At 41.8% G+C, this 26,279-nt stretch overlaps 2 protein-coding genes across 2 annotated transcripts; one reads left to right on the top strand and one right to left on the bottom strand.

The window, feature by feature from the left end:
• Positions 1-565: 565 nt before the first annotated feature.
• LOC119729958 (neuronal acetylcholine receptor subunit alpha-10-like) lies at positions 566-10,203 on the bottom strand. Its single transcript, XM_038202751.1, has 7 exons — positions 9,515-10,203; positions 6,551-6,696; positions 4,469-4,513; positions 3,751-3,860; positions 2,996-3,215; positions 1,746-2,064; positions 566-1,281 (listed from the first exon to the last, which is right to left on the bottom strand). Exons 1-7 carry the CDS (start codon positions 9,579-9,581, stop codon positions 623-625), a joined length of 1,566 nt encoding a protein of 521 aa, XP_038058679.1. The 5' UTR covers positions 9,582-10,203; the 3' UTR covers positions 566-622.
• Positions 10,204-20,157: 9,954 nt separating this feature from the next.
• LOC119730404 (GAS2-like protein pickled eggs) lies at positions 20,158-26,011 on the top strand. Its single transcript, XM_038203279.1, has 2 exons — positions 20,158-20,387; positions 23,967-26,011. The coding sequence occupies exon 2, from the start codon at positions 24,803-24,805 to the stop codon at positions 25,868-25,870; it is 1,068 nt and encodes a 355-aa protein (XP_038059207.1). The 5' UTR covers positions 20,158-20,387; positions 23,967-24,802; the 3' UTR covers positions 25,871-26,011.
• The last annotated feature ends 268 nt before the right edge of the window (positions 26,012-26,279 follow it).

Below are 26,279 nucleotides of genomic sequence, written 5' to 3'. Positions count from 1 at the left end.
AGCTTGTTCATCATATGGGCCATTGTATCTTTTACTTATTAATAAAATCCTCATTCATAGAAGATCTCAACAGTTTCATCACGAATAAGTATAGGTCCCTGAACACTTTTTCCGACTCGTGCACATGAACCCACAGATAACAACATGACTTAGCCTTGAAATGCATGGATTTTCCAATCAAGCTATTATACCAAGAAACTAGCCTATGCTGTGAATGTGACGAATTGTGAATGTATTACCATCAGACTATTATGTGTGCGCCCACAATACATCGCCCACACAGAGCCGAATTTGCATACATATCCAAACATTTTGGATGTGCAAACGATCCAATAGACCATTATCATTTTGCAGCCATTTGATTTTTTTCCCATTCAAATCAATGTTACCAAAGTGAGGCTGGAGGGGAAAATAGTCTGGTTCCTTTTTGCACAAATTCAGTACTGTTATTGGATACAGGGAACATGACTGAAATGGTGGAAGCATGATATAGGTCTAGAACAGTGTGAGAGTGCGGGCAGTACGGTTGGAGCGAGGTTGACCACGTAAGAACTTTAAGCCAGCCTTTAAGAACTTAAAACCTGTTTTTTTTTTCAACCAACCGTGCAAATGGGCGCATACTCTACATCTCAACAACGAAAAAGATAACAGTTATAAGCAGAGCGATAGATGTGATTAATACAGATAAGATCATGGTGGCACGATCAATAATCAATGCCACGTCTTTCCAGTTCACGATGTGCTTCCTGCCAGAATGCGCCGGTCTCCTCGAACCAGTCGTAGCCGCATCTTTGGTGGATTCTTGGGCTGTTCCGTTATTAATGGCTGCAGACTCGCTTCCGTTTGAGTACAACTTCTGCATGAAGTGCATGCTGTAAGCAGTTGCACTAGTGCAGCGTGTTTTGCCCGAGCGTTGGCCGTCGTACCTGGCGTCGGCGTCGACCTCTCCCGCGCCGGCTGCGAATGCATCCTCGGTGTTCACGGAACGCGACGAATCGGTGAATGTACAAGTCGCTGTCAGCACCCCCGAGTCCGAGTCCTGAAAGCGATTGTTGTCCTCCTCGCCGTCCAGACTGAAGTTGGGGTTGCAGTTACCGCGGTCTTTTGGTGGTGGGTGGTGAACTTTGACCTTGTAGAACACCACGACGGCTATTTTCAGGACGAGAGAGCGCAACCAGCGAGGCACTGGACGGCTGTTGTCATGGTAGAACAGGCTGAGCACCAGTACCGTGCACATGATGGAGCTACAGCCAATGGCGATCATCGGTGTAAAGTAAAAGCCTGTGAACAATATAACGAGAAGCCAAAAGACTGTTAAAGAATTACTCTGATTGGTTGGCACCGATAGCCTGCGATGACCAGCGATCTTGAATTCATGTGTGGCGATTTCGGGCGGACAAGGCCGGACCCCATTCATCCATTAAACTTAAACATGAAATTCCGTATGATTAACCATGTCCGATATCTAAATTTTAAGAACATTACATGGGGAACTGAAGGCCTAAGCCTACAGATGATTGGACACATGAGATCGATAAAGGACCCAACTCTACCAAACCATTTTGCATTATGTGTAGATGGAAGTCCCAAGTGCATATATAATGGTGGTATTTTAATGACGAATGTGGAAAAAATCTTCTGCTTTGTGTCCTTCCTTTACACAAAGGAAGGCTGTTTTGTCAGCACTATGCAAAATGGGCTCTTCTTTCTATGCATATTTCATAAAAACAGCAAAATAATCTTACCAATAATTGGCGATTTGTCCGAGGTAGGAGGCAACGACTCGCTGATGAGCTGCTGGAACAGGACCAGGGCCAAGAGGTTGGTCATGCCCAGCTGGATCTTCTCCCCGGACTCCGGAGGCAGCGAGAAGACCATCAGGTTCAAGATGGACAACAAGACGCAAGGCAGGATGATGTTCAAGACATGGAATAGAGGGCGGCGACGGAGATGCAAGAAGTATGAGATCTCCGGGTAAGGGGCCGGGCAGCAGGCATACCACTGCTCCTCCCTCACCACATCCACGAGAAGTAGCTCCCACACTCCGTTGTCGGCGAAGTGTGCCTGACATTGTAATAAATATATCACTCGTAAAAATCAGGAGAAAAAAGCTAGATCCATCTACCAAAGAGCACAGAAAACACGCAGATTTTAAAAAGTGCATTTCTGTATATTACTACACTCTAAAAACAGATTGGTTAAAAATAGGCTAACCAATATATTGGTTGGATTGGCAATCTCGGTATTGTTGGCAACATAACCAATCCTACCAATATATTGGTTCTTTCTACCAATCTGTCTTTAGGGTGTATCAAACGACATTCCGTGTCTCTTGAATTCAAAGGCATATATAAGGCCAAAAAAAAATAAGTCTCCGGTTTCTGGTATGGAGCTTGCCCAAAAAGTGGTGCGGCGACGCGGCTTTTTTTTTTTACCTGATTTTTTTTGCCTCAAATGTCGGCTGATGACTGCAAATGGTGCCCGACTAGACTTAGTGCAAATACATGGGAGTCCAGAGAAGCCACATAAAGCTTATTCTCGATCATAACCCCATCTAAAAACACGTTAAAATTGTGCAGCAGCAGGATTCCAGTCAAACCAGTGAATTTGGCGGTTTTGAGACATCATATTTCATTGAAAAAAAAACCTTTTTCATTTTGCCGACGCGCATGGCTACGGCGACGTGCGCGCATACCAGAAACCGGAGACTTTTATTTTTGGCTTAATCACTTGCATTTTTTTCTCAACAATAACCCACCGAATTATTATGAAAACGCTTGCTTGGATTGAAAATCGTTCTGGTACAAAACACAACAGACGCTAGAACCCCCAAACAGTGAAAAACTTCACTCGGCTGACATAATAGGGGGGGAAAACGATCAAGAGTTATTTTTTTCTCTCGATTTTCGACTGAAATGATTCATCTAAAACAAAAATTAAGTATCTAAAAACAATCTAAAATTTGAGTGATTTTCACTCCGAAACATCCATATACCTGGGTTCCCTGGGCTCCTTCCTGTCGGACTAAGTCGACCTCGGAGCCGTCGAACGCCCAGGAGGAGAAGCGAAGCTGGCAGACCTGGGTGTCGAAGGGAAATAGACGGGCGTCGATCAAGCAGGTGCATTTGAGGATGACAGGGGTACCCCAGCTCACTACCCCGTTGTGGCGAATCTGCACGGAGATGTCCTTGTAACTCTCAAAGTCTTTGTCCACACTAGGTCGAGTGGAAACAGAAGTGTTTTTAATTTATAGATATTGTAAAGATATCGTAGAGAAGATCAAGGAAATGAAATGGAGATGGGCAGGGCACCTAGCAAGAAGATAAGACAACAGATGGACCAAGAGACTCACAGAATGGCAACCAAGGACAGGCAGAAGAAGAAGAGGTAGACAAAAAAGGAGATGGAGAGATAAGCTCACCACATACATGAACACGGCAACATGGAGTAGAATGACCAACAGAAGAGAATGGAAACGGCTCGAGGAGGGCTTCATCCAACAATGGATAACCACATCCCGATGGTGATGAGATAGGATGCCATATAGTTTTCATTGCCATATGGAGAAGGCATTTTTGCTTCACTTTAATCAGTACATGTTCGTTATTATGTTACCAATAATTTACAGTTATTACAATCTATTCTTTCACCAAAACTACACATCTGTAATATGAACTTTTTACGCATTTATTACATCCAACACGGAAAATACAAGCCGTACACAATCTAATAGTTTTTTGCTTGACGTACTTTTTGTACAGCGTTGTGTCTGGGAGCCAGACCTTGGATTTGTGTACGAACAGGTTGTCCACTCCGTCATAGTCAGCTGGGTCCCACTTCAGGAACTCGTCATCCCAAGTCTGACCAAAAAAAAATATCAAAATCACAAACAGAAACTTTTGACAAGACGGTTGAAACGGATGATCTAATCTTTTAAAACGTTCTTTATCTCAACTTTAGTAAAACGAAACTCAACTCATAACATTACGGAAATAAAGAAAACACCCCTAGTGTAGCTGTCAACATCACGGAGAACTTCCTTGAAAGTGTTTAGTTTTTTTTATATTTCAAGGACTTGATATCATTTTAGATCTGCTTATAATCCTAGTTGTTTTTATTTGTATCCTTGTTTTCGACAGCAATAACCTAAATTATGAAATAGTTCATTTATTTTTTAATTACACGGAGCCTCTTTCTATTACCTTTGAAGGTATCTCTCTTTTTATCTTGAATCAGGTATAGGATTTGACTGACTCCGCTTATTGCTTTGCCGTCGAAATATAATGCCAATTTCTGTATGTGTGTCATTCGGGATGGCATTTAGTGACTCAGTTTGTTTCAAGGCTTCCATGTGTGATTTTCCTGTTCTGTTTGTCTACGGGAGCAAATATTTTGCTAAAGATCGGCAAATCATATATGCGGTGGCTATTAATTAATTTATAAATTAAATTATAAGCCATGCACTAACCTGCCGTAGCCATCCACTGATCTGTATTGTTTGATGTTTCTCGTTCTAAAAGGCAAATATATGCAAAGATGATTACAGAAGAAAATCTGCACTGCTGCTTTAAAATCTGATACCAAATTATTCTGACGAATGACTAAGTTTAAAGATGCACTGTCGATTCGTTCACCTGAGAAATAAGGCTTTGTTGTAATCGCCATTTTGCTAGCGGTGCAAGGCTGTTCATTTTGGTTAACAGAACTCAACCCATCAAACCCAACGGCATGTTCTGTTGGAATCTGTCAGAATGGGTACAGTACCCCTAAACTGACAGTCTTTTACATTGGGTTGGCACACCTCCAGAATCAAAGTCAGAAATATGTGTGTGCAGTTTCCCATATGGTGTTGGAATTTGCCAGGATGGGTATGGTTCCTAGTAAATCATGCTATAGGAGTTAGTCACGCAGTTAAGACTGGTTACCGCCCTATAAGAATCGATCATGTAGAAGCCGGGATCCAGTCTATGCGAAAAGCTTCCCAAAATAAAAGCGCCTCTTTTTTTAGAAGTTGCAGACACTAAAAATGGAGGGAAAAAAATGTAGGGTTCGGTTTTTCCTTAAAATAAAACATACAAGTTAAAAAAAAACCTTGGGAGAAACTAATTAAATTTCTCGAAGAACACTGACAAAACATATTTAATGGACCTCACAACATTAAAAAAAAATGTACAAGCTCAAGGTGTTGTTTCCACATGCCATTACCTTAAATTGTGCAATAGTGATGTTTTCTTGTCCGTGGCGCTTGCGCTGTGTCTTTTTTTTCTTTTTTTGATTTTTTTTTTTGGGGGGGAGGTGGTGTTTTTATCAAGCAGAATTTAAATGGGTCCTTTCCCAGACACGTTAAGGAGAAACCAGGGGGCGAACATTTTGACTTTCTGTTATTTCTAGGTCATCTTCCCGCCCCACCTTCAGCAATCAACCGAACGGAAAACAAGCTCTATAGAACCACGTTTATCAGTTATCTACCACAATTTTACCAATTACCAACCTTGACCTTTCCATGCAGATATTTATAATTTTCAAGTTCTTCTTCACCACATAATAGCCCACTAAATGGACACCACTTAATTATTAAAAGGATGGTGTTCATCTGGCCTGAACAAAATACACCCTCGGTCCGGGAGTAAATATAGGAAATGTTTACGCAGGCCGGAGGAACATCTCAGCGAGATGCCTCCACAAACTCCCCGGAGAATCTTCCACACTTCCGGACAGAGTATCTCAACAAATCCCCAACCCGGAACGAAACGAGCCTAATTCCCCGATGACTTTAGAGATTTTAATTAAAAGGCGATTGTAGTCGGACGATAGCCGGCTGAATTATGAAGTGGACTGATGTATGCCTGATTGAGTTGACACTAAGCGTTAAATTAAACAAAACGAGAGGACGTGGGTTTAAAAGATTTTTTGATATAGGTCAGCGAAATCTTTCCTACTTCGCCACTTTCTATTAACTACGAAGCGAGTCAAGGCCGGTTACCAGTGAACCATAGCTAAACTTTTAGCTTTCCTTATATAAACTATTTCCCAAGTTTCAACCAATCACAATACAGCAATTTAAATTTATTGTACAATGTATACTCTGCGCTTTTTGACCATGGCACTTTAATGTTAGAAATGAATTGCTATAATTTTAAGCATCAGAAAAGTTATGGATTTTTAAGGCATCGCGCCATGGTGCGGCACGCAAGTGCGAACAAACGGCAACCGGCAATAGATTGTCTACAATCGATATAATCACTAATCGACATCAACATTCGACGATCCACAATCGACGATGAACAATCGTCAATCAACAATGGACTTGCGACAGAAATAAAATTTAGGAGCGTCCGCTCTTTTTTACCCGGACGGAATTCAATTCTCGAGAAAAAAAAAATCCCAATTCAATATTTTTTTATACGATTTCCAATTTGAAAACGTTAAACCCGCGCAAAAGAAAGTTAATTCTAAAAACAAAAGTGTGTTATCGATTTGGACATGTAATTGACCGGAATGCCACACCCAAAAATCATAAAGTTTATAAGGAGTTAAGTGAAATCCTCACCAGTTCAATGACTTGTGTGATAAGAAGGCGGTGAATGACTGTGGTCGTGTGCGTGATGTTATAGACCGGCCGGACTGTGCTGGGTCCGTACTCAGAGAGAAGCTTCTCAAGAAGAGCTGACTGGGTACTCATCCTCTGGTCAGATCCTAGAAAACCAAAAAACCATACAAGAAGGTTATTTTAAAGATTCCAGGAACGCATGTACATTGTATTTTATTTTATTTTAATTTATAAGGCATCGGGACTCCAGAAAACAGCATAGCTATTTTATAATGTTTTCGGTGGAGGGAAAATCTATTGTGAACAGTATTATTTACACCGACATTATAAACGCTAAGGCCTTTCAAACTACATGCAGGCCGATACAATCTTCACGCATGGGTGCCGCCAGGATTTTTCCAGAAGGGGCAAAGCCCATTTCTCCCCAAATCCCTATATTTTCCAGCATTTTCCCGATTGATCATTTATTCGAGGGTGGGCAGGGACATTCCCCCCCCCCCCCCATCCATTGAATTAACAACAATAAGGTTCTGTGCCTCTTTTTTCTCCTTTTTTTTTTGGCAAGCGCCCCCCCCTTGCCCCCCCGCCCCCTTGCCCCCCCGCCCCCCCCCCTTGCCCCCCCCCCCTTGCCCCCCCCCCCCCCCCCCCCCCCCCTCGCGACGCCTATGTCTCCGCGTTGGACAAATCAAGGGAATTGTCCATGCAGCAGGCATTGCACCTTCCTTCCGGGTGAAAACAGCGAGCGCCATGCAGAAGTGTGACATTGAAATGGGATTAAATTAAAAATGGAAAGTTGTTGCTATGGGTTTACCTCCTTCAAATTGTTCGCCTGCATGCACTATGTGGTACACTGTGATGCATTATAACACGCAGGAAATTAGAAAAAACGAAGGCCTTATTCTAAGAGGTACAATGGGAAATAACGATACCTTCAACTAATCGAACGCCTAGCTGCTAAATTGCCTCGACCTCGACTGTAAATTTATTTTAATTAAATGTATATGGTCTAGTAAGATTTGCCTGGAAATTGTTTCAATTTACTCGCAGCTCAGAAAAGATGATAATTTATAAATCATTGGTGTCCTGATTCCGCAATCCAAGCATGGCATAGCCGATCAGCAACTTCGATTAAATTGCACGCACCCCCCCCCCCCCTCCGAGTATCACCCGTTATCCACGGAGCCAAGTCTCCTGTATAACGTCTGATTATGTCTAAAACATGCAGATATATTTTAATGCAAGCCGCGTGCCAGCTAGTCTGGTACCCACACCAAAAGATTCTGACTTTTCCTGATGACGTGAATTAAAATAAATTATACGTGATCGTCGTAATAATTGTCAGGTCTGGGAACCACACTACGTGTCAGCCAATAGACTAATAATATTGTCAAGTCTGGGAACCACACTACGTGCCAGCCAATAGACTATTTTCATGTTGCGGCCATCTTAATGTTTTTCCTTTCAAATCAATGTAACCAAAGCGAGGCTGGATGGAAAAATAGACTGGTTCCTTTTTGCACAAAAAACCCCACACCATTCAGTAGTGTTGTTGGGTACAGGGAACAAGACCGAAATGGTGGCAGCATGATAAAGGTCTATTGGAGTCGACTTTGCTAAAATCGTAACGTCATTTCATTCCCAAATCAGGCCTAAATCTGTGATTGGTCAATGCAACAACAGCCGCGCGTGTACGTGTCGTGTAACATAATCGCGCGTGACCAAAGTTGTCTTGCCTAATTACATAAACTACCCTTCACCCCCCCCCCCCCCCCCCCCATCAAACAACATATTACACTGATATATGTGGGTAGTGTATGTAGCACAGAGCGCGGGAACCTAAACATGTACAGACTGCATTTTCTCATATATTGCTATACATTAGCAACCCACTCGAATTTATTACGTGGTTCCAAGAACGACATTTTTTTTTTTCCTGGTATAAAACCCCAGCGGACTAAAATACAAATAGGCCTAAAGCAACAAGGCCAATTTAGAGTATAAAATTTAACAATTGAAATAGTAATGTAAATATGGGTGTAGCAATGTAATTATTTAATATTTTTATCAGTCAAACATTTGAAGAAAACAAGTATGCCTGAATGGTTTATACATGAACATGTGATTAACGATGGGCGGGGCGCTCTTATCCCCCCATGCCTAGCATTTGGCCATGTAGTTACCATGTAGTTACTTTACTTTATCATTGAGTCCTCAATAAATATGATTGATAACCACTAACACAGGTAATACGATTATTATTCCCGAAAAAACGTCTGGCGAAATCCGCCCTAAATACTTTGTATTCCGATACATCACCACGATAATTGTTGTTCTTGTTGAGCTTTAACGTGGCTATTGGCTGTTGTATTGTTTTATGCATGTTGAGACCAATGTTTTTAACATTACACTTCATTGCGAGGATAATCGAACTTCCTACCCAGAATGTCGAAAAAAAAACCTGTGTAGTTTGAGTCATCAGGTAAAGGAAATACTCATTCCCGAACCGTTATATGAATGCAAGTTAATGACAACATATACAATATATTTTACCAGATGTGGAATAAAAACTTTGCACGGATTTCAAAGAATGTCATGAACATATTAATAAACATTCAACAAATCTTTCATTGTAAGGCCGTCAGGGTTTAAATAACCTCAAAGATACCCTTTTGAGACAAATTAAATTTAAAAAAAAGACATTTTCCCTATTTTCTTTCGTGGGAGATAATTTCTAAAAGTGTAAAGAAGGAGCCACATTTTTCCCGCATTCCTTTTCAAATATCTTGACCCCTTGTCTCCACAAACGAAACAGCCCCCAACCCCACCCCAACTCACCCAACCCCGTTCAACCAATCAATGTCCATGAAACAAACCATCAATCAGAAAATACAATAGTTATCCTGATTAAAATATCGATCTTCTAATCAGATCTTTTTACAAAAATGTGTTGAAGGAAAGGCTTACCATTGGGAAAGGTGCTGCAAAGCGCCAGAAGAAGAAACAGCGCGTGGATCCTCGCACGATACACCATGGTTGTCGTTGATGACAGAACTGGGTGAAACACCTCGTTATTTCCTGCTTCCTCAAATCAGTTTGCTTTTAGAAAAGGTTTGAGTATTTCTCCTGCGTGATGCTTCCGTGTCAAGAGGTGGTTTGATCCTTTCCACGTCCTATGATTACTGTTTCAGTTCACCGATGCAAATTAATCACCATGGGGATGGGTTCGCCCGATCCGACGTTAATAAAGCGAGGCTTGTCTACGTCAAAATGAAGCGGTAGGTAAAAGCGTGCCGGTATAATAGCGCATGTAAATATCGCCAGGTTCACGTTTACTTTTTTATGTAAACGTCTTGGTACCAAACACTGATAGTCTAGTCACAGACTCCCGTTGAGTTCACAATGATTCCTTTTATTATATAGTCATCAATTCGCACCGTTTAAAAGCCTGTTTTGCTGTTGTGAAAACATTGCTTCCGTCCACGCCTACTTACACAATAATTTGTGTTAACCAGTCCTGATCCCCCTGTAACACGATCAGGGATTTAAATACTATGCATTTCAACTTCATTTGGAAAGGACACGACCGTGTCGCTAAAAACCAAATGATCCAAGAATATGGTCGGAGGGAGGGGGTTGCGAATGGTTGATGTTCGGGCCCATTTAGATGCTTTTAAGATCACATGGTTACGTAGACTTTTCCAGGCAGAATCCTCAGGTTGGTCTATATTGTGTAATTTTGTTTTTGACGACACTCGTCTGTTTTTATTGGAAGGTGGCTCTGCCAAAATTGCTGGTACACTGCAAAACATTCATAACGCTTTTTGGTTGGACGCGTTTGCTTCATGATCTACCTTATAACTCCGGTCCACGTACCCACAAGCAAAGTGGATGTGCTAAAGAGTTATCTTTGGTTCAATGATAATATTAAGGTCGGTGGGAAGTGTATTTATTATAAACATTGGGAATGTAAACGTGTTGAACTTATTTGTGATCTTATTGACGAGAATGGTAATTTTCTTTCACTCCACGATTTTATGAATACTTTTAACATCCATACCAACACTTTAGAGTATGGTGGGGTGTTGGGAGCTATGAAGTCTTCGTTTTCTCTCATGAATTTCCTCTTTTACAGTTCAATCTTGAGGTACTTTTAAGGAACGAAAAGGGATCGCAATGAATATACAATGCTTTAGTTTCTTCTAAACATGTGAAAAGGAAGTTTGTGGACAAGTGGAACGTTAAACTTAATATCGACTTTGAAACATCGAAGTGGTCTTCAAGTGGATATATTAAACTAAGATGGTTTCAGTTTAGATGTATTCATCGGATCCTGGGCACTAATCTGTGTACATTTTGTAATAACGAAGAGGAGACATTAGTCCATCTTTTCTGCACCTGTCCTTATACTATTGCTTTCTGGTCCTCGGTATCTTCATGGATTAAGGAGAGGACCAACGCATGGATCCTCGCACGATACACCATGGTTGTCGTTGATGACAGGAACTGAGTGAAACGCCTCGTTATTTCCTGATTTCTCAAATCAGTTGGCTTCAAGAAAAGGTTTGCGTATTTCTCCTGCATGATGCTTCCGTGACAAGGGGTGGTTTTGATCCTTTCCACGTAATGTGATTACTGTTTCTGCTCACCGATGTGAATTAATTACCATGGGGATGGGCTCACCTGATCCCACGTTAATGCGAAGCTTGCGTGCCGGTAATATCGCTTGCAAATAATCGCTAGGTTCACGTTAACTTTTTTTATGTAAACGTCTTGGTACCAAACGCTGATAACCCCCTGTGGGGGTTTTCGAAACCTTTGCTTCGGCTTCGGCTTCGGCTTCGCCTCCTACTTCTGAATCACTGAGAGGCAAACAAACTAAATTAAAATATTCCAACCTTTGTCTTCATATCAACCGATTGAATGTTCCTGAAACATAACAGGCACCAAAATGAAGCTGGAGTCCCCGAAGTCGGGGCCTAAAATGTCATGAAGCCGAAGACGAAGCCAAAGCCAGTCGTTTCGAAAACGCTTGTGTACAGACTCCCGTTTGAGTTCACTATGACTCCTTTTACTATTATAGTCATCAATTCGCACCGTTTAAAAGCCTGTTTTGCTGTTGAGAAAACTTTGCTGCCGTCCAAACTTACTTACCTTATGTTGACCTGTCCCAATCCCCTGTAACACGATCAAGGATTTAAAGCCAGAGTCCATCATTTGTTTTAGTTTCTTCTAAACATGTGAAAAAGGAAGTTTGTGGACAAGTGGAACGTTAAACTTAATATCGACTTTGAAATATCGAAGTGGTCTTCAACTTTCAATATTCCTTATTCTGATACTGTGGATATATTAAACTAAGATGATTTCAGTTTGGATTTATTCATCGGAACCTGGGCACTAATTTAGATCAATAAAAAGCCATTCACGAAAACCAAAATAAATAATAATACAATAAATTATAAATGTGAAAAGGGCCTTTAATGTTAAACCCACTGATCACGGTTTCAATCGAATGCCAATTTATTTTAATAATAATAATAATAGTGGATATTTATAAAGCGCATGTATCCACCAGGACTGGTGCTCAAGGCGCTACATCGTTATTACCCCTGCTCATTGGGCACATGAAACATTCCAAATACCATCTCAGCTCCCTGGGGAGTATACAGCTCGATGTAGCCTGTTAGGCGCAAGGAAGCTAATTCAATCACAATAACCATCTCTGCCCTCATAGGTACCCATTTACTCCTGGGTGAAGAGAAGCAATGAGTGACAAAGTGCCTTGCCCAAGGGCACATGCACCATGACCCCGCCAAGACTCGAACCCACAACCTGCAGCTTTACCCGCAGACCACGAATCAGTGCCCTTAACCACGAGGCCACAGTACTCCACAATTAAAAATTATGGAGGGCACACGATTTTCCAGGGGGGGTGTCCCCCTCCCCGTAGCTACGTCGCTGCTTACATTACAAACTGCACCACCTAACCAACGGTTTGGCTGTATATAGTTGCAGTCATGACACTCAAGGTATAGATCTCTGATTCTATGATAGGCAACACCCTCATATTTTCTGGGAATGCACAGATTGCTATACCGCCATACAAATACCGAGTACAAATTCGATATTAATTTCCAAAGCTTTTCAAATAACACAGATTATGGTTTCCTGAAAGTAATATTCTTTTTTTTTTTCGTTAATGCTTTTTGGATATTTCCAGACATATCCGGCGGTAAAAAAACTAAGTTTCCTTCTTCTTGGGTCATGAACCCAAAATAGGGTCGGTCGGAAATGAAAACCAAAGAAGGAAAAGGGGAAGAGATGCCTTTATGGAGAAGATGATGGCACTAGACTCGCATCCGTCCTTCGGCAAGCTCCGTCTCCTTGCGTGCGCTTCCGTCGAGATTAAAGAGGTGGGTATATGAGGCAACAGCAGCGGGGTGAATGCCCGACATCGGTTCTGGTGTGTTAATGTGTTGCATTGTCCTGCTAATTGGTCGGGGATACACTCAACAAAAAGGCAATATTCAATTGGAAGATGCCAAACAAACAAAGACATTGGTCACCATGGTTTTATTTTTGTCTTGTGTAATGAGTACCAGCAGGGGTCGGTAAAATCAGACGGAAATAGTGATTGTGTGCGTGAGCGGTGTACTTTATTTTGCTTCTATTCGCCAATGCCTACAATTTGGTACATAATGTGATGTTGAGGCGCGTATTTGTTTGTATTACTCAGCGGTGTTTAATTACAGACGAGGATTCTTTTCTGAAACAACTGAAAATGAAACACTGCGAACATCTTTTTTGAGAAAAGGCCAGCACGAACCACATCTCTGGCCGTCGATTTAGAATTATGAAATCTAATGCTCTACATAGGCCTCAGGACAAACATCGTTATAATGATTCTCGTGATTCAGTAGACAAGAATCCTTACCTAAAACGGGCAAGCTGTCACTATAATGACCAGTAGATGCAAAATCTACTGGGCAAAGCTCTCAAAATCCTTGTACTTTCTCTAGCATATCCTCAATTTATCTTTTTTTTTCAAGGGTGGACGGAGGGACATTTGCCCACCCCTTCCCCCACTGACACCGCTGCGGATGCCCATGTTGTTGAATATGCATTAAATTAACAGCAATGTGACTTCGCACCTCCTTTTTTTTTTCTTCCTCTTTTTTCCCTCTTTGTGTTTCTTTTTTTTCTTTTCCAGTGGGGGCGTCCCCCTTGCCCCCTCCCCCCACTCGCGACGCCCATGGTGTCAGCAGCCAGATTAAGTAGAGCTGTTTCCTATCCAGAGCTTACTATTGGAAACAAGGTTGGAAATAAAGTAAGCACTGGGGACGAGGTTGGACAAACCCTCCCTCGCGTGCTCGACGGTATAGTGGCCAGACGTCAAGTCTGCATCTGTAAACACTAGGTCGTGGGTTCGAGTCCCATCTGGACATAGTATTGTCAAAACAAAACAACAAAACTCAGTGTACAAAAAAATGCAGTCTTTTCGGCTAAAATAAAGCACGATTTTTAAAGGCATAGGATCAGTTGTTTATGCATTTTGTTCCTTTCTAATACGCCACTCTAAATCCAAAGACGAATGTAAAAACCTAACCCGTTGATGTTTCAGCTCAGTGGATGATTAGGCCTACATTTTTCGAGAGAACAGTGAAAAAGCATGCTGAACCTTTCGACAAAAAAAACGATTTCGTCCACGGTACTTTGGTTTTCCAAAAAAGCAGTCAATAATACTGATCGTTACATTTCTTGATTTCTTTTAAATGACAGCAAACCAAACGGACTAATTTCACGGGGTGTTTAGCACTAGTACGATTTTTAATTATCTATTAGGAAGCTTATAAGCTTTTTGACAAGAATTCGGTAGGTTACTTTTGGGATAGGGATAAATGCAAATGATCCCATTAAAGTCGAGCCAGCGAACGCTAATGAGAAAATGGACGAGACCTTGAACAGCTCATCGGGTTCTTTGTCTCCCCGCGAAGACGCCAAACCTCGTCAGCTAAAGGTCCCATCAATTAATCAGAGAGTTAATGACCACTGTGAGGGTACGGTGAATCAATAGTAAACGCCCTTCAACTGGACATAATTTTCTTGTGACGGTCATTAGTGTTGACGAACCCACACATTAAAATTATAATGAGGTCGCTTACCAAAATGATAAACCTTTCTTTCCTTTGTAATCATTGGGCGCCATTTTGTATGGGCTGCCACAAGGGCATTAATAAGCCGCGGTTAGCAACATATTTTGCCAAAACTTGCATGTTAATAACATCTTCATTAGGCATGTTTAAAAAAGAGGCATTTTTATGAAGTCTTTGGTATTGGTTATTTTGCATTTTCAACAAATCCAGCTACATGTGTCAATTATGTTTAGAAAAAATATTAACTTTTCTTCATATTTGCAACGTTGGCCTTCCATAGTTTGTCATTCCGCGGTTGGCGATAAGTTGGCAACGAAAGCTGCAGGCCTTTACCCAAAGTAAATCCTTTACCGTGCATGGAACCATGAGGTATAGAATAAGCCCTATGGCACAGTTGGCCTACACTTCTTTTGTGTTCCCGATAATAAATGCAAATAATAATACCCGGCCGCTCACAATAGCAACATTATCGGAGTAAAGAACAGTAGGGTTGCAAGATATTTTTTTAGGGGGGCCAAAGTTTTTTGGAAATTTTCCTGCCAACGCTTGTGCATGTCATTCTACGCTTGGGGCGCTGTTCATTATGTATGATGTATATTGATTGATATACATGCACTATAATAATAGTTTTTACCTCACTTTCAATTCAGTAGGCCGACTTGTGAATAAGGCCCATCCCGCATCAGACATTAAAGATGTTCCTCGTGCTATTTTGGATTTCACCTCGAACTTTGTTGTCCCAATTAACATATTCCTAGCAATTTATAAGTTATTCATTTTTGAATGAGACATCGAACGAAAAAATCCACCGACGTTAATTTATAGTTTATATAAAAAATGTTCTTCAGAAATTCGAATTATTGGCTGCCAGACAATAATTTGGCTCTCGTAGTGTTGCAATGCCCAACATCGGAATATAGTAGGGTTTTTTTTCGTTAAAACAAAACACAAAAATTGAAAATTCGTTAGGAGAAAAATACAATCAATTTGTGTGTGTGAAGAGCACGGGATATACTACCTCTTCGTTCCATTGGATATCCGCAGCCATAAGAATTAATAATGACCAGTTGAGTCGTGTACCGACCTTAACGAAGGATAGGCCCGTACCTGTTGGTCAGATGATATAGATGGGACTGATCAACCAATTTATGGTGCTACCGGTTCATTGAAACCAAAGGTTCAAATCATCCATCTTTGGCCAAAATAGACTTGCCTCTTAGTGTCCAACCGGATATTGCTGTCACTCCTGCGGTGGCAAAATTAAAATGTGATAAAGAAAAGTCCTTTAGGATTGGCGCATGGCACCTGTAAGTTTATTCCAAAAGAACCGAAAATATATTGAGACACCTGTTTTTTTATTCATTTATTTTTGATTTTTGTTCTATTTCATTTTTCTTTTTTTTTCTATTTGCTATGGAGGGCTCTCACTGACCCCCGTGACCCGGCCTACAGTCAGCGTCGCCATTGTAGTAGGCAATGAATTCACGGTTATTTTACACGGAAGTACAGTGTGACTCACGGGTTGCTATTAACAAAACTCTTGCTTACTGCAATGGTGGCTAATGGTCACGTTGCACTGGCGTGGCGTGATTCTGAAAAGAAGCGGTTAACTCGACGTCTTTTTTTAGTTGGATTGGTGTGCCTTGTTCTTCTCGGGCTTTCACACAAAAGTCACCGAAAGATACATTCTGACGAAAAGTAGACAGCAGTCTTAATTTTTGCAATGACATAAAGTTAATTACACATACCTGTCTGGTCTGATGAATAATTTTAAATTTGTGATTAAACATCCCCCAATGTTTTAAGCCACAAATAAACAACAGCTAGAGGTTCGCGTTTGTTGAGTTACAAACGTAGAGTGGTCGGGCTGGCAAATGTTCTTGTGTTTACAGTGACTTAATCATAATTTAACTGCACATTACCCCTCCCATTTACCTTGCACCCATTACCCTGGGTTTTTCACAAAGAAAATCACACAACCTGCAGTTTAACTTGTTGCTTTACCTCGACACGACGTGTAGGCCTATCAAGAAGCGCACATCTGGTGCTGCATGGATGGCTACTCAAGCATATAACCAGTTGGGACTATTGGTAGAGTTAACGAAGCCTCTAACGTCGCTGGAGTTTATGCAATAGAATTATGCTAATCTTAAAATTAAACGGCTTGTTTTGGTTTTTTTTTTGTCTTTTGCATGGGCATAATACAATTCTGCTCTAAGGTTACGACATTGGTAGAATTGAAGGAGCGTCTCACGTCGTTAGAGCAAGGGCGGATCCAGAACACAATTTTTGGGGGGGCCAAAAAAAAAATTGGTCGCCCAAAAAAGTGGGTCAAAAAATTACGGCGTGGGGTTCGGGGCCCGCTTAAGGGCCCCGAAAATCTTTTGGATTCTAGATGCTCTGTGGTGCGATCTGGGGCAATTTCTGACCACTTTAACTCATGTTTTTTTGAGGAAAAGATGGTGGTGTACTCATTGCCTGCCTTTATTGCGATGTCACATAAAAAAAAAAAATGGTTTCGTTTTTTTTGGGGGGGGGGGGCATGGCCCCTTTGCCCCCCCCCGGATCCGCCCTTGCGTTAGAGTTTACGAAACATAATTATGCTAATCTTAAGATAAAACAGCCTTTTTTTTTTTTGGTCTTTTGCATGGGTATAATAAAATTCTGCACTGAATTTATGACAACGGTAGACTTGACGGAGCCTCGAACGTCGTTGGAGTTTATGCAACATATTGTTGGCTGCTTTTTCCATTATTGTGACCGTATGAGGGCGCACTTCCCCACGTTCGCTCGATCTCTGGATTCTTGCACACGAGCTCATTAATATTTTGTGATTCCACAGATAATTTTGTATATTATACAAATTATCTGTGGGATCACACTATATTAATGAGCTCGTGTGTAAGAAGAGGTCCTTCTGGCCTATGTACTTGGGACAGATTGAAGAAATAGTTTTGAAGATCAAGCATTTGTGACTTGTGGCTTCAAACTCAGGAGATTTAGCTCACAAAAATGCCCAAGATGTGGTCCTAAATTTTAACATCGAGGCGGGGATGGGGGGCACTATATGACCCAAGTCAGGTATTGGCAACAGTTTTAGAAGTGGTATGGGGGAGGGGAATACAAAAAAATCGATTGGATGTATTTAGTAAAGCTGAAAAGAAAATTGACCTGGAGGTCGTAATCTTTAGTTAACGTTCGAAGCGAATTAAAAATCATCGCTGGCCTTGCTCATGAGTACGAGTGCTGGCAGGTGGCGCTATTGCTGTTCGAATTTGTGTTGTTTCCTAATAACGCTTTTTTTTATGGGCGTCGCCAGGATTTTTCCGGGGGAGGGGGGCAAAGCAAATTTTTCCCCGAAATGCCTTAACTTTTTCATTATATTTTCAAGTTATCATTTTTTTCGAGCGTGAGCAGGGGAGCACTTGCCCTCGCCCCCTCCCCCATCAAATTAACAGCAATATGGCTTCGCACCTCTTTTTCCTTTCCCCCCTCTTTTTTTCCTTCTTCTTTCCCCCGTTTTCCAGGGGGGAAGCGCCTCCCCCCCCCTTGCCCCCCCCCCCCCCCCTCGCGACGCCCATGCGCTTTTAATACATTGGAGCGGAACCTGTAATTTTTCTGGTCAAGAGATTTTTGCATTAGGATGGGTTTAAGGAGGGGCTTTTACCGAATGATGCAAACAGTTATAAATGTGGTAATATTTGTTTCCTTTTCTTCATTTACAGCCTACAACGTCTCCACCTAAGGATCTGTAATTTCTGCAAAAATACCTAGGGGCCACCCCCCCCCCAAAAAAATGAATAAATGCAATTAATAAATTAATGAAATAAAACAAAAGAGGATTAACCAAACTTTCAATCCGACTTGTATCTGGCTTGCAACACGTCAGGTGCGAGTATTTTTTCCCCGTTTCTTTGGAAAGAAAATAAATTAAATGGCCTGGTATGCATCCTGTGGTATAACATGGTGGTGCATGAAATCCTTTTTCTCACGTTGGTTTCGGGACATAAACACTTATTTTTCGATCTTGAAATCTGCACAGAAGAGGCAGATCACGGTTTGGCTTCAAGCGGAGGTGGTGGGGGGGGGGGGGGGTAGCTGTGTACGCATGCGTGCAGAAGGTACGCCCTCTCCAGGGAGGTCCGGGAACTGAGGCACGTTCCGTGGGAAGAAACGTTGGGATGTATGCTTTCTCTTGCATTCTGTGGCGTATAAAGTTAATACGTCAAAAGTTTGAGCTCACCTTTTTATATTTCACTGTTGTGTCGGGCTACTGGTATTTATTTTTTATATTATTCCTCTTATTTCTTTCTTTCATATTTTTGCCTAAGGCCCTGGGCAGGCGCGGTTCTACGGGGGGGCTAGGGGGGCTGTAGCCCCCCCAAAATTTTGTCTAGCCCCCCCCCCCCAAATAAATGCCGTAAAAAAAAATATATTGCATTAACAAAAAGGAGGATTGTGATGTACATGCGAACGGTCTCCCCCTAAAGAAGAAATAGCCGTGACAAGGGTGCATTAGTTAATATAGTGCAAGGGCGGATCCAGGAGGGGGGGGGGGCCAAAGGGGGCCATGGCCCCCAAAACGAAACCATTTTTTTTTATGTGACATCGCAATAAAGGCAGGCAATGAGTACACCACCATCTTTTCCTCAAAAACAATTTGTTAAAGTTGTCAGAAATTGCCTCAGATCGCACCACAGAGCATCTAGAATCCAAAAATTGTTCGGGGCCCTTAAGCGGGCCCCGAACCCCACGCCGTAATTTTTTGGACCCACTTTTTTGAGGGACCAAATTTTTTTTTGGCCCCCCCCCCCCAAAAAAAAACAAATTGTGTTCTGGATTCGCCCTTGCTATAGTGTGAATGATTTTAGGATTTTATTGGCGCTCCCCATTGAAAATATGGCATGAGCTCCGCCCCCCCCCTATTGATTTTCGGAGGCCTAAGTGTCTGGAAAAAATAACCGGTCAACATTTCAGCACGCCTCCCTGAAAAAATTCTGGATCCACCGTGCTAGCCCCCCCAAAATATTGGTTTTAGAACCGCGCCTGGCCCTGGGGGGGGGGGGGGGGGTTAACAAACAAAAGCCACTACTAGACAGTGCCCACATACATGTCCCATTATTCCGTTGAACTGTTATTTTCTTTTTCTTAGAGCCGTTTACAAATTTGACACAATCTCTGCGATTCTTTCAGTACATGAGGATTGATAGGGGAAGTGGGGATCTCGTGTTTAACACTTTTTAATTTGTTTTTCTGTCGCTTTCTGCACAACATGAAACATTGTAAAGCCATCCCTGCTTAAATGTTAATGAAAAATATTAAACTTTAGCCGTGGTCCGGTTCTAGTGTTGGAAAGATTTTAGTCTAGCGCCCTCTCTAGTCCAGTGTCGAAATTATCACTTTGTGATTGTGCTGTACTAGTGTGCATGCAGCTGTTAAATATTTAGCGCACACAAGCGAAGTAGATAGAGCGGGCGCCGGGTGTGTATATCGCGGATTTATATCGTTTCACCTTGTAAATCAAAGTCTCGAAACACCGGTTTCCATCATGTAATCAGAGGTCAGGAAGGCCAGTATTGTCAGTGAGGATTTGGGAATGTCGAGAAGTAAATCTGATTTGATTTCGATGGGGTCGGGCGTTGGAAAGGCCCGGTGATAAGTGGACGAGATGGCAGAGAATGGGACAGGTGAGCCGAGTACAGAACGCTGTATGGCCGGCCGGCTGTACATGTGTGGTGTTTGTATCACAATTTTGTGTTTGTGTTGGGTCTCGGCCTGTTCGATCCAGATTTTTGTTGCTTTGGTGTATTACCTTGTAATGTTGTATAATGTTATTTGTGAATTGCAGTTTTAATAGAAGATCGTTTGGACCAACATGATATGTTGATAATATAATCATAGTTAATAATGTATTCATTTATCAATGTGTTTATTAATTTGATAGTTCCTAATTCCATATTCACCCTAAATTCAAGTAAACATGAAATAATATTATTGCAGATTTGCATGGAGAAATCAGAGCAAAAATTAATAACCTTACCCAAAAGAATTTGTAACTGTGTGCATTTTACTTTTTTAGTCATGGAACTTCATTGGAAGGCTGTAATTTTAGTAAATTTTTGCAAGGAAGACGTTACTTTAATTTACTATTTTACATTACAAAGTAACAATAACAAAATTGAAAGAAGTGTTAGAATTGTATATTTGAAATATCCTTTGATGACAGGTTAGACAAACTAATGAAGTTTCAATTTAAACCAATATATATTTTGTACAAATGATTCACTAAAAGAAAAAAAAGGCCCTCTGCACATACAGTGAAAAAGTAAATTTTGTTTTGGGTCATTTCCTGTCCAGTGCTGTAATGTTTTGAAACTCGATAAGTTTGAAGTCATATCAGATGAAGTGATCTGACGGCATGTACAGTATGCACATCCTTCCTATTGAGATATAAATCCGGGTAATTGTGGTTTGATCAACTTCCAGTACTAGGAAGTGATACCCTACGATGCTGTGTACCATACTGCGAGCATTCAGTTTATTAAAATTTGTCATGCATGAGGTACCACACTACAGGAGAGCGAAGTGTTCATGATTAGAAAATTGGTGACATTGTTACACCCCAACTATTCCATAGTCCTCACTGCTTTCCTTCTTGTTCTGAATATCGTAGGAATAGCATCAGGTCAAAGCCTGTAGAGCCTTTTCAAGCCATAGGCCTAACTGTCGAACATCCCTTCTTCGATGCTCAAAGCATGATTCTTCAAAATACGCACTGCACAAATGAGAATCTTTTGACAGGTCAAGCTATTTGGCCCACACCAGTGGTCAGCCACACCATTTGAATCCCAAAAATATGGGTCCAACCTCACTTTCCGGGTCCAGTAGCAACACAACGGCATGGCATTATCAATGAAAAACTTTTACAAAACACTGGAAACGTTCTCGACCCAGTGAAAACACAAGTACATGTCAATGGTGATGGACAGCCCTAAAGCCGGCAGTACGCTGCATGCATATGGCCGGTCGTGTTCACAAGATGACGTCATGGAGGAGTTACCACTTGATGGGTGGGGCTCGCCTCCTCTTGACTTTAAAACCTTATTTTAAAATGCTTACGCAAAATACAAAATAACGAGACACACAGTTATGTTTCAAAGACTTTATTTTGAACATCGAAATACACAAAAAAAAAATCATTGTACCTTCAGTTTACCCTTTAAGTTGGGACCGTTTCAAATAAACTTTTTTTTGGACCGATGGTCTAGTTGCGGCACAACAAACTCATTCAAGTGTGGCACTCTCAATTCCCTGTGTTAAAATTGGAAACTGTGTTAAATTTGGAAACTTTTTCCTTTTTCTCACATTTTGCAAAAATGCAAAAAATGGCATGTCTTTAAACATTTACTCAGATTGATATTTTATATACAGTGTAAACTTATTAACAGCCCAAATGTTGCTGCTGTGTTGCAAACATTTGCCATAGCTTGTGAGTCTTCTTACACTAACATATTTTCTTTCACCATTAGCTCATTCACTTAACATGTAAATGAATGGGCTCCATTGGAAAGCAAAGTTTTAACTGAAATGGACTACCCAGTCCTTCTGATTTGAAAATCACAGGCGTGTGGGAAAAAGGCACACCTATATTTTTTCTAGGTGTGTGTTTTTTTCTAGGTGTGTGGTTTTCTAGGTGTGTGATCTGTGGTCCAGGGAAATTCAGGCGTGCAATTATTCACACTTCTCCGGAAGCTTTTAGGTGTGCGATGGTGTGGGGGGGGGGGGGGGGGGAGGGGGTGTGATCGCACACCTCAAATCAGGACTGACTACCCTCATAAAAGATTACAATGACTTAAATGTATCAGAAGTCAGAGGGAATTTAACAAATCAGTAGGATATTTCCAAATTTTTTGGAGCATATTTTCATAATATAAGGATGTAAATTTTACCGAAATAATATAGGCCTATTTTTGCCCAAGTTGCTGAATCATTTTCTGTCTTTCTGAGTTCATGAAGCTCTTCGTCATGATTCATGGTCTGTGATTAATGCAAGCACATTGAGTTCCTGGGCTCGGGCCGAGAATATTCCCTAGTCATAAGGGAGTGGCCCCTGACTGTAAGGAAGGGCTTTCCCAGTCTCAGGAAAACTCAATCCATTTAGGATCCGATCACTTACTGGCCAAGTGACATCACCGCTCCCTGCTCTCTGAAACTGAAAGATTTTCCGAACATTACAAAGAGGTCCTACTGAAGACTGAAGTATATAATCCAAGAAAAAGTTTGAGCAAGAACTATGGTTAATCATAGTTTCACTAAACTTCACTGAACACGTTAGTTGATTATTGTTGGACTAGTCTACATGTAGGCCTACGTCGTTGACTAAATGACCCAGAAGGTTAGTAGCATTGTTTGTTATCAGTAGCCATCATTATGTGCACTAGAGAGCGGAGAGTGGAGAATTTATGATGACATTTTACAGTATTTCAACCAAAGTTCATTCCAAATTTGCTGGTAGTGTGCAGGGGCCAATTTCATAGAGCTACTAAGCACAAAATTTGCTTAAGCACAAAAACGTCTTGCTTAATAAAATCAGGTTACCGGCCAAAACTCCATGCGATTGTTATGCTAAGTACATGTAAACAACAGCTAAATACCAGTCACAAGCAATGTACATCACATGGAGTTTTGGCCGGTAACCTAATTTTACTAAGCAATTTGTTTTCGTGCTTAAGCAAATTTTCTGCTTAAGCAGCTCTATGAAATTGGGCCCAGGAGTAAGTAGTTAGCACAAGCCCGAATACATTGGTTCTTGATCGAGCTGCTGCGATCCGATTGCTGAAATCAGTTCCATTTGACAACACGCACATTGACCTTTTTATTTCATCAGCGAAAACTGTAGAACTAGAAGGTCTCATGATCAAAAATCTAACCTCTGGTCTTATCAGCCGTGAATGAGTTTGTTTTGCAGCCGTGACATGATTATCAAAGTATCATTATCACACTTTGGAATGCAAAGGTTACGGTCATGTTTGCTGTACACAGTTTGTTTTGCTTGTGTGTCCCTTGTTTGTACTTGTGCGTTTCTGTACCACTGTCATTTTGAGAAAGGTTCTACTTGGGATCAAAGTTTAAGGCCCTCTAATTTTGCTTTGCTTTATTTTATTTTTGATATTTGTTTTACTCGATATGGTATTCTTACGTGCCTGTTTACATGTTCACTTGTAGTTGGTGTGAATTAATCAGTTAGGCTATATTCAATTCCATAGGTTGTGGATAAGCGGCGCTGTGGCGATACAACAACTGTGTCTGGGTGTATCTATAGGCAAAACATCTGGAAGCATCATAATAGGTGAATGGGAGTTTTGGCCACCCTGCTTGGGACACGTCTTTGTTCAGCTTCGTCACGCTTCTGAACAGGACCTCCATGCTTCAATGAGCGCTACAATCAGCATTCTCTGGACTCTTGACAGGGGTTCGGTACAACAGAGAGTTGGTCAAGCAATAACCCAATTAACACACAGTGATTGTGTCTGCATTCATTGATCTACCAGTACAACCTACTACACACCCTCTTCAGTGTCTTCTAATACTCAACTGGTTCATTTCTGGACCTGAAAGGGCCCCCCAGTTGTGCAAATTAAAACTGTGCCCCAGTGTGCTAGGATCTGGCCTGGGATTATCTCTTAATACAGCTTGGTGATAATTCAGATTATTAAGTGACGACAATACGTTTTGCTGCCACACGCCGAAGCGCCTCTTCACTGATCAACTGGAACTGCTGACATGCGGATGCTGGTCAACGGTCGGTGTGCTGTGTGCAGTCAACTGTCCTAATGACGATGTTTCCTGCTGCTTTGGATGCATGTGTGTATGTCGGTGTACGGAAATTCACAGAACCACAGCTAGTGATTCAGTGTTGTTGAAAATAAACAGAAACATTCATTTATTTTACAGCAAAGAATTCTGCAGTTTAAACATGGTTTTGGGAGAGCTGAAGACAACAAGCGACAAGAAGACGGTAGACCACCTTCTACATCTACTCTGAACTCTAAAGCTATTTTTTGACCAGCAACCCTCACCAGACTGTAACTTGTTTTGAATTATGAACTCTCTGCAAAGTCTCGGTCGGGATGGCTCCCGCACGCCGGACTTCGAAGACCCGTACGACTCGCGCTACGAGACCAAATGGGAAGCGACCCCAATCAAGCCCTTCAAGACCCAGAATGAGTACCTGTACGCGATGGTGGAGGACCTGGCCGAGTGGCTCAACAACCTCTATGCCCTGGAAACCAGCCCGGACAACTTCTTTGAGAAGTTGGAGACGGGCGCCGTGCTCTGCCAGCACGCCAACAACATGCGCCGGGTGGCCATCGAGTACCGGCAGATCCACGGCGCCAATGAGAAAGACATCGTCATAAACGACAATGACATCAAGTTCCGTTTGGATGCCAAGGAAGGGTCCTTCAATGCCCGAGACAACATTAGCAACTTCATCTCGTGGTGTCGGCACTGCCTGAACATCAAGGATGTCTTGCTTTTTGAGTCGGACGACCTGGTGCTGCGCAAAAACGAGCGTAGCGTCATCCTGTGTCTCCTGGAGGTTGCGCGACGGGGAGGCAAAGTCGGCATGCCCGTGCCGCTGCTGGTGCAATTTGAACAGGACATTGAGCGTGAGATCAATGCTGGCTTGATGGAGCGCACATCGGAGTTCGGCGTCCACTCAGAAGCCGACTCAGAACCGTCCGTCGAGCCAGCCTCCCCTACCAGCTCAGCCACCACCACCGACATTGATCATGAGCTGGGCTCGGGCTCGGACGCCGACCATGAAATGGACTCACAGCGATCTGAATCCCCGGACCTCAGCAGTCTAAATGGCATCAACCATAACAACAACCCGTCCTCCATTCCGTCCCGGATGCGAAAGGGAAGTAAGAAGTCGCGTCTGCCGAAGCCCTTGCCTCAACAACCTCGGTCTCGCGGAACAGATGGGTACGGGAATGCTGACATTGATGCGATATCTGAGCAAGATCTAGGCCCACCACCTCAGGTCATGTTGGAGCCAGAAATACTCAAGTCTCTTCATGAAAGGGTGAGTGAATTTTGTGTTTTTTGTTTTTTGTTTTTCTTTCCAGCTGTATTTTCTCATCCAAGACCAATTCATGTACATTGACTTTGAAAGATATCAAAATCAATTTTTTTGTAACTCTTTTTTGTTAAAGTTTCTTTCCCTGGCAGGTTTTATTGTATTTTCTCATCCAACACCAATTCACGCAGGTATACATGTACCCACATTGACTTAGCTAATGAAAGATATCAACATTGTGTGGTCTTAAAAACTGTTTTTTGGGTTTTTTTGAACTCTTTTTTTCATTGCAGTAGTTGAATTGACAAATATTTCCAACAGGTTTTCTTGCAAAATGACATCAGTTAAAATCCCTATTCCATCGGCTACCACAGCCTCAGACAGATATTTAAACTGTGACAAGACAGTGTTACTATGAGGGGGTTTTGGCACAGTACAGTTCTGTGCAGGAAAAGGAAAGATCTTCTAAAGATCAGAGCAGAATTTTAAAACGAAT

Source organism: Patiria miniata, unplaced genomic scaffold (assembly GCF_015706575.1).
Source record: "Patiria miniata isolate m_02_andy unplaced genomic scaffold, ASM1570657v1 HiC_scaffold_22, whole genome shotgun sequence".
NCBI lineage: Eukaryota > Metazoa > Echinodermata > Asteroidea > Valvatida > Asterinidae > Patiria > Patiria miniata.
The sequence above is the reverse complement of the archived record's forward strand: the minus strand, read 5'-3'. Positions and strand labels throughout refer to the sequence as shown.